General features: G+C 26.7%; 1 protein-coding gene across 1 annotated transcript; it reads right to left on the bottom strand.

The window, feature by feature from the left end:
• Positions 1-7,448: 7,448 nt before the first annotated feature.
• On the bottom strand, positions 7,449-11,119 carry LOC127260014 (GDSL esterase/lipase At4g01130). Its single transcript, XM_051287650.1, has 5 exons — positions 10,772-11,119; positions 9,817-10,029; positions 9,539-9,696; positions 8,744-9,014; positions 7,449-7,885 (listed from the first exon to the last, which is right to left on the bottom strand). Exons 1-5 carry the CDS (start codon positions 11,004-11,006, stop codon positions 7,617-7,619), a joined length of 1,146 nt encoding a protein of 381 aa, XP_051143607.1. The 5' UTR covers positions 11,007-11,119; the 3' UTR covers positions 7,449-7,616.
• Positions 11,120-12,657: the final 1,538 nt, after the last annotated feature.

Genomic DNA, 12,657 nt, shown 5'->3' with positions numbered 1-12,657 from the left:
AATATTAAAAAATTTATTTGTAAAAAATAAATATTACTCTTCTTTTGAAACGGAGATAGTATATTGAAATGACATAAAGGACAAAGAACAAAAAATGACCGATTAAAAAATAAATAAATAAAAATGAAATGATTGGTTATGTTTAAAGAATTACTATAGGATTGTGCCATGTATGGTAGATCCAATAGATATTTTTATGAAAGTTCACTATGATACAAAAAACCTTTTTTGTTTTTATTCATAAATAAATACACAAATAAATAAAAATGGGGAAAAGAACATGATTAATGGTTATTGAATCATATGAATAGAACAACCAAACCAACCCTACTCACGACACACACTATCCTAATAAACTAAGGGCGTGTTTGTTTGGGCATTTGAATTTTTTTATTAGAATTTGAATAGTAAAAACTTTGAATTTGAATAGCGATTGGGTGATTTGATATGATATAAATATATATATATTGATTCGATATTTTGAATGTACAATTAATTTTTAATATAATATATAAAAAATAAGTATTTAATCCGATATTTTTAAGATAAATTTTTTTATGAACAGTAAAAATTTTGTAAAATGTTACTCCATCCGTCTCATATGGTCCACTCTTTTTATTTCGATGAGTTCCACATAATTTATCTTTTAAAAAAATATATAATTATACACTTTAATCATATTTTAAAATTCATAATTTATAATTTTTTATTTTAATTAAATTATTTAGTCATTTTAATTTATAATTTATAATTTTTTTTTATTATATTATAATTATTTTTACTAATATATTTATTAATTACATAATATCTAAAATTTAATGTCTCAAACTAAAACTAAAACTAAAATAAACAAATTAATTGAGTTGAAAATAATATATAAATGGTATATATATATATATATATGCGCGTGTGTTGCCGTCAGGGCATTGTCAAGTGTTTGCTAAATAATATTCCTATGCAACAACTATGTTATTATAATAACTATAATATTTCATTCGTTACATAATTATGTATTCATTTATTTTTTTATAAAATTTTAAAAATATTAGTATTATATTGAGATGTAATAGAAATAAAGTATAAATATTATTAGTATTGTGCTATATAAAAATAATGATATTTGTGTAATATATTGTAAATTGTAAGAGTATTTGTAATATTAGATAAATAGTTCATTATAAAATAAAATAAAAATGGATACAAAATAAAAAAAAAATAGATAATTTGTTAGAAAGGATTAATAATAATTCAAATCTTTCTCATTATTCCCAAAACTCCCCACAAATTTGCAATATTAATTTTGTGCCATTTGCAGCAACCCCTTTTATCAAAATCTTCTTTTCATCTTCCCAAAACTTCCAACAAAATCAAGACAAAGAATATTCAGTCAGTCAAGAATCAATCAACCAATCAATCAACCAATCATGTCCTAACCTTACAATACTTTGAATGCCAATAATCACCATTTCCACACCTCCAAATTATGCTCAGATCATGTCTTGCCTCCTCGTCCTAATTTGGACCATCTTCTCCGGCGTCCGGGCAGACCCTAACCGCGATTCCCTCGACTCCTTTCTCCACGACTACGCTCTCCGCACCCTGCCCGTAATTCAGACCGGCCTGCCCTACTCCGTCGCCCCGCCGCCGGCCAACATGTCCGCCGTCGAACTGTCGGTGATCCGCCTGAGAGCGCACCGCCTCTGGATCGCCGGCGCCAATTTCACCTCCGCCGTCGAAATCCCGCCGGTAACGGCGCTTCCGGAGCCATTCACGAAAAGGATAACCTTACTGTATCAGAACCTCGGCAATCTGTCGGCGAATTATTACAGCATCGAGAATTACACCCTCGTCGCGCCTGTCGTCGCCATTCTCGCCTACGATTCCTACATGAAAACATTAAACCAGACATTAATCGATCTCAACGTCAGCAGAAGCAAAAGCCATGGAATTCGAATCAATTTCTTCGTCGGAGAAGACGATGATGTGAGAATAACAGGTGGTCTGATACAGTGCGTGAGGTTCGATAGAAATGGCACGTGGGAGCTTAGTGAAGCAATTTCGAGTCCTTCTAGAAAGTCGTGTGTGGCAAGAAGATCAGGGCATTTCTCACTGGTGATTCCGGACACGGGTGGGGGTGGGGGTGGGGGTGGGGGTTTTAAGGGGTGGGTGTGGGGGGTTATCGCAGGAGGGGTAATATTGGGAATTGGAATTTTGGGGGGTTTGGGATTTAGGATTTGGGAGGGTCACAGGATGAGAGTTATGGAAAGAGAAGCAGAAAGAAGAGAGGGATTGGAGAGAATTTGGATAAATGGAGAGACAAGAATGCCCTTTGCTTCAGCTATTAGGACAAATCCTATTCTTGAAAATACCTATGTTCCTTGATTTTATTTATTTATTTTTATTTTCTTGCTAGCTAATTAAATTAATTTGTATAATTACTTCATTATATATATTTTCAATTTATATACATACATTCCTCAAACAAATTAAACCACTTGTTTGATGAAATGATTTGTTACAAAATTTGTCTTGATAAAACCTTTTTGTCATGCGAGTATATGTTACAACAGAAATACCGTAATAAAGTTGACACAAATATATACTCCCTCCGTCCAGTTAGAAAGTATACATGTTTCTATTTTGGGACGTCCAATTACAAAGTAATCATTTCATTAAATACCTCATTTTTTCCACAAATACATCTATTTTACATCACATAATTACTTTTATACAAAAAAAAAAGTAAGGACAAAAATGTCATTTCACTACTTCTATCTACCCACTATAATTAAAATACTATTATTCCTTAATCTCCGTGCCAAAAGTAAATGTATACTTATTTTGTGGACGGAGGGAGTACGTTATATTCTTCCTCTCACCTAAATTTGTGTTAATTTTTTTTTTTTTTATTTTTTGTCAATAAAAAATATTTTTATTTCTTATTTAGTAATAAATTATATTAATTTATTTTTATAATTCAGAATAGCATTAAATAATATATTAAGAAATGATAAAAATTGCACGATATAATAATATAATCAATCACAAAAAATATTCATATAATATACTATCTCCGTCTTATTTACTTTTGCACATAAATTTTTTAATATTAGTATTATATTGAATTGTAATAAAAATAAATTAAAAAATCCTCTATTAGTATTATGTAATATAAAAGTAATAATATTTGTTTAATATATTATAAATTAAAATGATATTTATTATGTTAAGTAAATAATATAATTACTAAATCAAAAAATAATACAATTGTTTTGAGACATATATATATATATATAAATAGAATATAACAACTTTTTAATGAGAAAGAAGTATTACACTAATATAAATTATAATTTCAACTAATATACATCACATGCTAACAATGTGAACTTTCCCCAAACAGATGATATGGAAAAAAATAAATAAAGGACACAATTCCATTTCGGGTGTGGTTGTACTGGCATTGGATTAGATTTTTATTATTTATCCCATTTTTTTCTTTAAGAAATATCAAATTAAACACCTATTTTTTATTTTTTATATTATACTAAAAATCAATTTTACATTCAAAACATCACATCAACATCTATTTATATCGTATCATACAACTATTCAAATTTAAAATTTTTATTATTCAAATCCCAACTCAAAATCCAAACTCCTAAACAAACACACCCGAAATAAATGGGACAGTAGAAAAGCTTTATTGGAAGTCTTTGCATTGTTCATATTTGTTTACACACCAAACTTCTATGTATGTTTAGGACAGCTGTGAATTACCTGTTTTGCCTTTTGTCGGTTTGCAAAATTTCTAATGCATATAACTTGTGTTCAAATTTGTATGCAGAGAGAGAAATAAAGTGTGAGAATATAAAACTATCATAAAAATACTTACATATTTACAGTGATATACAAATTTTATAAATAACAAAAAAATATTTTAAAATTTTTTTTAAATAAGATAATTATCATAAATATAAATATAATAGTATATATTACTTCTAAATATATATATATTAAATAGAGTGAGAAATCCAACCACCAATAATTTTAATTCTTTCATACTGTGTAACATAAAAGTGGGATGCAACTAATTATTAATTGTAGGGCCAATATACAAGAAACCAGGCATATAAAAAATATATATATATATATATATATGTATTTGTGTGACAATTTGGAATTGATTGGAGTATTCCCAACCACTGGTCTAGATTTTTATTGTATTGTATTGTACTTTTTTTGTCGGGTTATTTATACATAAAGTTCAAATACGAACACTAAAGAATAATAATATTTTAATATAAAAATAAAATAAAAATATTATAAAAAATTATTAGAAAACTAATAATAAAGTAATAAAGCAAATTGAATATTATTTATTAAAGTAGATGGAGTTACTGTTGAATAAAATTATTTACCATAAATATATTATTCATAAATTTATTGGACAATAATAAAATATTATTTAGTCCCATATACCAGGTCTGTTACACTGTAGACACGGTATTTTATATTTTAGGAGAGGTGTAATTAGTAGATAATTAAGAATGTATTAGTGAAAATAATTATCATATAATATAAATAATTATAAATTAAGATTAAAATAACTAATTAGTTTAATTAAAATTAAAAAAAAAAAAAATTAAAAAGTTTAAAATGAGATTGTGTATAATCATTATTTTTTAAAAAAAGGTGACATGGTAGGTTGGACGGACAGAAACGACAACGTGGACATAGTACGTAGGACGGAGGGAGTAACATAATTATTTATTTATTTGTATAGTTGTCTACAACTTATATAGAGGAGATGATTGTTGTTCCAAGTACTTTCGTGTATGTAACTACTAATTTTGACACATGTTAATCGTCGAAAAATAAATTTATTTATTTTTTATATGAATTCTAATGTAATGTGTGTATATATATATATATATATTTTGTAAAAAAAATTACTAAAATATCATATGATTTTTTTTGCTAAAATAATAGATTTTTTTTTTCTAATAGATAAAATAAATATAATAAATCTATTTTTTTATGATGGAGAAAATAAAAATATTTTAACTTATTGTTGAGTTGGTCTATTTTATTCATCTCAAGAAAAGGTTGGATCAAATATTTGTTTGAAAGTTTGAATTTTAAACTTGAGATATGAATACTAAAACTTTTGATTTTTTTATTTTTGTATAGATTATTTTGTATTTTTATTATTATTTTTGAAAAATCACAATTGGAAAAGAGTATTGAGATAATAAAATAATTGTTTTAATAAATTATAAACATAATTATTTTAAAGTGTGTAGAGCATCTTGTCTCACTTTATAGTTTAAAGGAGAGTTTGATTGAAATAAATTTTTACTAACTTTATCTCATCCTACCAAAATTCACTCAATTGTAAAAATTATATTCTGTGCACCTGATTTCTCTGTGTTAAAAATTACTCCATTCTTTCCAAAAGAGACATCTTATTGGATGGTAACACGAAAATCAAAGAATAATACTTCTTTCGTTCCATAAATATAGTTTTAATTAAGTTGGATATGAGATTTAAAGAATATTGATATTATATTGGTAGTTGGTAAAAAATATGGATAAAAGACTTTTTTACCATTGTGAGTGTATTAATGTAAAAAGTAGAAGCAATTGTGTAATAAAAATGAAAAAATAGGGGTAGTTTTACGATGATATGGTTATTTATGGAAACAAGACTATTGTTTTGAGATGGACAAAAATGGTAAACAAGACTATTGTGTTGGGACGGAGGAGTAGTATTTAATTGTAAATGGATATAAAGTAAAATGTAAAAGACTAAAATACTCTTGTTTTTTTTAAGAATTTTAAAAAATAGGTTAGAGTAATAATTAGGGGTAGTTTAAAAAAGTGTGAATAATTTTATTGTAAAGTAAGGACCACAATTATTAAATAAAACAATAAGACAATTGTTTTGGGACAGACCAAAATGAAAAAAATAAGACAACTCTTTTGGGACGGAAGAAGTATGCTTATTATTTATTATTATTACTCACTCCGTCTTAATACAATAGTCTTGTTTACCATTTTTGTCCGTCCCAAAAAAATAGTCTTGTTTCCATAAATAACCATATCACCATAATATCTTTACTTTTTCATTTTTATTACCCAATTGCCACTATTTTTTACACTAATACACACAGAAGGGCAAAAAAGTTTTTTATCTATATTTTTTTATCAACTATCAATATAATATCAATATTTTTTAAATCTTGTGTCCAATCCATTTAAGACAATATTTATGGAACGAATGTAGTATTTTTTTTTATTATTATTATTTTTTTTTCTGCAGATAAATGAACAAAATAGTGATCTTGAGGTTGAGATTGAGATTGGTTGTTACCACATTGCTTTCTCTCCTCTTTGTATAAATACATGATGCCACGTAAGGTTTGACAAAATTTTATTTTATTTTATTTTATTTTATTGGGTTTTCTTGTAAATTGTTACTTATATCACATCATAAAAGTGGCAGTGGACAGAAATTGCACATCATTTTGTACATAATTTTGAAATGAATATTGAAAATGATGTGTTGATTCCCACCACTGATTAATTAATCTGACGTGACATAGAAATAAATAATAGTAGTAATAATATATATTCACTATACTCTAAATTTAATTTGTGTTTTTTAAGTTTTAAATTTTTATTTAAATAATATTTTGATATAATATTTTATAAAATAAATAACATATTTTTATTAAAACGGTATCAAATTAATAATATTAATTTTTATTTAAAATAGTAAAAAATTAAACTGCAATATCTATTAAATTAATTTTTAATCATAATTATGTATGTTGTGTATATCTTTATATAGTCCGGCCTTTGGATGGTTTGTGTATATATTATGGTTCCTTTTGTTTGGAGTTTTGGATTTTAAATTGACATTTGAACATATAAAAATTTGAATTGTAATAGCGGTGTATGATGCTATGTTTTGAATGTAAAATTAATTTTTAGTATAATATAAAAAATAATAAATAAGTGTTTAGTTTGATATTTTTGAAAAAAATAAAAAAAATTGATGAATAATAAAATTTAGAGAATTTTTCTCAAACGAAGACACCCTATATATAAATATTGTGTTATAGCTGAGAATATATATATATATATATTTATATAAATTATAACATTATGAGTTTATTTTTTTTATAATTTTAATTTAAAATTAATATTATTCACATGATTTTCAATAAAAATGTATTATTATCAAATCTCTTATAAAACATTCTAAATATTATTTAAATAAAAATTCAAATCAACATTTTAATTTAAATCAATTTCAAATTACAATCAAACAAATAATATTAGAGCTAGGCAATTAGGGTTCACTTTTCCCCTTTATGTTGCCGCCGATCAACACTGTCACCGACAATGTTCGCCTCGTCGAAATTGGTCGACTCTAAAAATTTTATGGCCATCGGCCGCATGTGTTACTGTAATTCGTTGTATTTTTATTTTTTTTAATGATGTGGAAACTTACAGCCGCTACCTAACGATTATTAATTAATCAGCACAGTGCTGAAAATTGCGATTCAACGTTATTCAAGCCCTTTTATGGGAGACAACAATGAGAATCAAATGATAGGCTTAATGTCGCAATAGTTGTAAATATTGAAAGGAGGATAAAAGTAAGATCCCGTAAGCATAGCTTTAACGACAAGTTTGTTAGCCGCTTCTGTCGCATGAATTCCATCGAAGCTTACATAGTTGTACGGGTCCTCGCACGCCGTTGCTGTCACATTCTTACCATCGATTATCTTCGAGTTTCCACAAAACATGTCTTTGTTGAAGTTGTACTTCCCGCCTCCATAGCCACAACATGCTTTTGTTCCAAATTTGAACCCTACTCAAGATGGTCGTAATATTGTGTTATCAAGTACAAAATAATCGGAGCTAAATGTATTCTAGTCTCATATACAATATATATTATATATTGAAATTTTTTTATATATAATATGTAGACGTTGAATATATTCTATACTGTCGGAATATTATCACATGTACTGACATGACACTCCTAAAATTGAAATGAATAAGCCATATAGTAATTTTTAGTACCAAATATTGATGTAGAATTAATTTTGTATATTTTAGTAGAACATATATATTTAAAAATTAAATACACTTCAAATTTTGGTGTTGCATATTACTATGTGGCTAATCCATGTCAACCTCGATCATATTAACTCGCATAATGATACTTTCGTACCAGATGTAGTTTTTTTAGCGACTGCTTATTAAATATAGAAATATTTATTTACATGCTTTATTTAAAAAACAAAAATAATAATTACATCACATGTAGGACTAAAAATACATTTATCCTTAATAGTAATAGATGATTGTTATATTTGGTATTATTAGGTTTTATTTAGCCATATGAGAAATTAAATCATACAAATAAATATTGACTTAATATATACTTTCTCCGCTATGTTATTTTCATATAAGTGGTGTTGTTAATATTTTTAAAATAAAAAATAATATATATGATTAAAAAAAAATATTTAATTATTTTAAACACTATTGTCTCAATAAATAATATATAATATGAATATTATTTTGTAGATATTTATGTCCTGAATAAAAAATATTACTTCAAATGGAAAGGTTTCTATAAACATCCTCAACGAAATTCTATTTTGTTGAAAAAACTTCTATAATATATGGAAACTTATTTAAAGAGAAGAAAAATTGTTACCATGAGATTTAGGATGTTGGAAGAGGTCGAGCATTATGGAATGGATATCGACGCAAACAACATGTGCGCCGGGAAGATCTTTTCCCACTCGTACCAATGTCTTTTTGAGCATATTATTGTAGTCGACCACAGCCTTGTTGTAAGAGATCAGACAGCCAAATGAGTCGATGTCTAAACCGTCATGGGGCAGCTCCACCAAAAATGCAGGGTAGCACCCAATAGGAGCCATATTTAACACGAAAAATGTTCGCCCCCCTAAGGCGTAGATTTCCTAGAAAATTAAATTTCGAGTATGTAAAAATTAAGTATGAACTAAAACCAGCTCGTAGAAGACAAATAAATCACTTCTTCTTTTTTTTTTTTTCGAAAATAAAATCCTAATTTTTGAAGTTACTATAATAATATCTACATGATAACTGTTGTAAGAATTTATGTTTGATACTAGAGCAAAAACATTACATTTAATACATATTTTTTTGTACATAACATAACAGTATTAAACTATTATTATCACCTCAATAATTTTACAAACAAAGGATTTGTTTACTTGGTTTGATTTCATAATTTTATTTGAAGAATAATTTGTATATGATATTTTGATACTTTGTAAGTAGAGATGTTGTTGTTGTTATTATTATTATTACTACTACCATAAAAGACGTAATTTATCATAAAAAGAAATTATAAATAATTAACATATAGATTATGAATATTTATATATATATATATTTTATCATCACATGATCAACATATTTGCTTAAAGATTTATAAAAACTATAGGTTTGATTTAACTACCTTTATGGTTGAACTAATTTGAGACACGATATCTGGTAGGAATTTTTTTACTCCAATTACACCGATCTCGGCTAAATTTTCAGTAAAATCATTTTGTCCGATGTAGAATGTGTAGAGAGACTTTCCAAATACATCTCGCCCGGGAAGATTATACTCAGCTAAGCATAATAAAAAAAAAAGAAAAAAATTAACAATAACACTCAATATTTTTTCAAAAAATTAAAATTAAAATTAATAAAAAAATATATATACGGTATAAATATATATATATAAATTACCGGAATGGCGATGATGTTGGTCGACTTGAACCTTGAATTGCTTGAGTTGATTGAACTGAATGGCGAGGGAAAAAGGGCTAAGCCCGGACACGAACAATGATGTTTGTGGCAAAAGCACGGTTGATGCCAATGTCGCAAAGTTTGCGCCGTGACTATAATTTGATCCTATCGACTGTAAGTATGGGCTTATAAATGGCAATTCCAATGCTTCGGCTTCGCCACCAGAATCGATCAAAAATAAATATCATGAGAATGATGAACTAGGTAGGAAACTATATATTAGGTCTTAAAGGTTATACTTATTGTATAAAAATGGCCATAAATTTATTTACTATAATGAAAAATAAAAATGAAAAATAAGCGTTTATTTATATAAATATTTTAAAGATTTTTTTTACAGTATTTACCAACAATAATTTTTCACCAAATTTCACATCAAATAGTATTATGTTACCTTTGACATTATATATCTCAATTAATCATATTTGTTTGGTTGTGTTTTTAAATTAAAGTTAATATTATTCATTTCGCACATTTACCCGATAAAAGTATAATATTTATTTCTTTCTTGAGTATATTTTTTTTATCATTTTGTACTGTCCTACTCAAAAGTATCATTTTTTTTATTTTAATAAAAATAATTATACACTGATACCAAAATCCTTTTAGTTTATTATTACACATAGAATAAAAATGTCAAAACCTCTTACGCTTTTACTGAACCAATAAAATACTTTTATTTCTTAATCTACTACAAAACTCCAAAAGACTCATTTAGTGATGTGTGACAAATGGAGTACTATTTTATTTTAAAAAATATCATATAAAAATAATATTTAAATAAAAATTTAAATCTACCATCTATTCGCCCAAGCCAAATTTTGAATTGCGTTTTCCTTAATAATAAAAGTAAAAGATTATGAAAATATAATTTAAATTTTTAAAAATAATGTACCTAAAAAGTCGATAATAACCCTGCCGTCGGTGGCGCGTCCGGCGGGTTTCTTGAAGTAAGTGTTGCCGTACGGCGGCCTTTCCGCCGGAAAAGCCGCCCAGAAACCGCCGGTGTCGGTGTTGGAGTCGCCAAAATTGAATATAGCCTTGAAATCACACGACGAACAATTTCCAATTGCCAGACTTAATCCAATTATAAGAATATTAATACTTCTCCTACACTTCATTCCTTCCATTTGCCTGTTTAACCAATTTATTACCTTTCTGTTATCGACATAACTTTTCAAGACATATATATATAAGAGTAGGAGATTGAGAAAGGGTTTAATTGATGGGAGTAATTGTCGGTTTCTGTTTATGGGCACTTAAACCGAAGGAATATATATATATATATATATATAGACAACTTGAGGATAAGGTTGAAGAAGTAGAAGATAGAACAAGATAATGGTAGTGAATGATATATATATATATCTATAGTAAAGAGAACTAATACAAATGTTATATTCACCAAAAATAAAAATAAAAACTATACTCCTTCCAAAAATAAAAAATATACTCCTTCATTCCTAACTAAAATTGATAAATGTCTCAAATTTGGACACCTAAGCTTCTTTTACCTTAAACTATTGTGGATGCTCTAATTAATTTCTTTGAGAGAAGCAAATGAACCTAAAATGATAAATGTCTCAAATTTTGTTGAAAGTTTCATATTGTTGACAAAATAATTATTGAATATCATATTTTATATTAAAAATATATATAAATATTTACACACATTAGACCCGTGGGTTTGAAAAACATAAATATATATCTATACATGTTAGAAAATAATCTTTTTAACTTATGTTTCCGTATACATGTGTTTTTTTAAAAAAAAATATGAAAAATTATGATGAAAATATAAAATTAATATTTTGTATTAAATTATTGATTTTTTTATAAGAAAAATATTTGTATATTACATATATGGTGATACTGTATATATATATTATAATTTTTTAAGTTAATCTTTAACAATCGTGTCACAAAAAAAAATAATAAGTTAACAAACCCTATTGTTTTCCTTAAAGACACCTATCAAATTTAGACGAGAATGGCGTCAAAGTGAGTTGTCTATCTTACTCAATAAAATGTCCGGACTTGCGCTCGTGAATATATAATTGAATTTGTAAAAGTAATGAAACATAACCAAAAATAAAGACCTTGGAAGATTAAAAAAATTGCCAAAAGGAAATAAATGTAGAACACTAGATAAAAATAAGATGAATGCAATAATCTAATACCAGAGACTAAATAAAATCATAATGCTGAAATTTTAAAATAAGAAACCAAATTTAAGAAAAAGTTAACTTCAAAGAGATAAAGACAAGAAGCCAATCTATTTGCCAACACATTGCTAGCTTTGAACATGTCTTGAACTTCCAAAAGTTTGGTTACATTCTCTATGGGCTTTTTGGATTGCTTGAGCTTCCTAAAATTTTATTTTGTCGGGTGAGTAATAAATTTTTATTGGAACTGAATCAACACAATACTAGTATGATATTGTCTGCTTTGAGTCAAGCTCGCACGGATTTTTTTTGGACTTACTCCAAAAGATCTCATACTAGTGAAGTTTATTTGAGATTTGTAAAATGTAGAATTTTCTTCACAATATCCAATGGGGGACTTGGATTTGCACCCAACAATTTTCCTTGAAAAATATCGGACATACATAATTTTCCAATATAATCCAATATTTTTTAGTCGATAGAGTTTGAACCAAATGGATTTTCATATAAGATCGGCTAGCTACTTCACATTTTTTGTGCTAATTTTGATCTTCATTGAGTCATAGCAAATTGACTCTTTCTTAAGGGTAATGTGCCTCGAATGTCACATCATCTT

Source organism: Andrographis paniculata, unplaced genomic scaffold, assembly GCF_009805555.1.
Source record: "Andrographis paniculata isolate CXL003 unplaced genomic scaffold, ASM980555v1 Contig15END, whole genome shotgun sequence".
Taxonomy (NCBI): domain Eukaryota; kingdom Viridiplantae; phylum Streptophyta; class Magnoliopsida; order Lamiales; family Acanthaceae; genus Andrographis; species Andrographis paniculata.
Note: the sequence above shows the minus strand (reverse complement) of the source record. Positions and strands in the feature narration are given on the sequence as shown.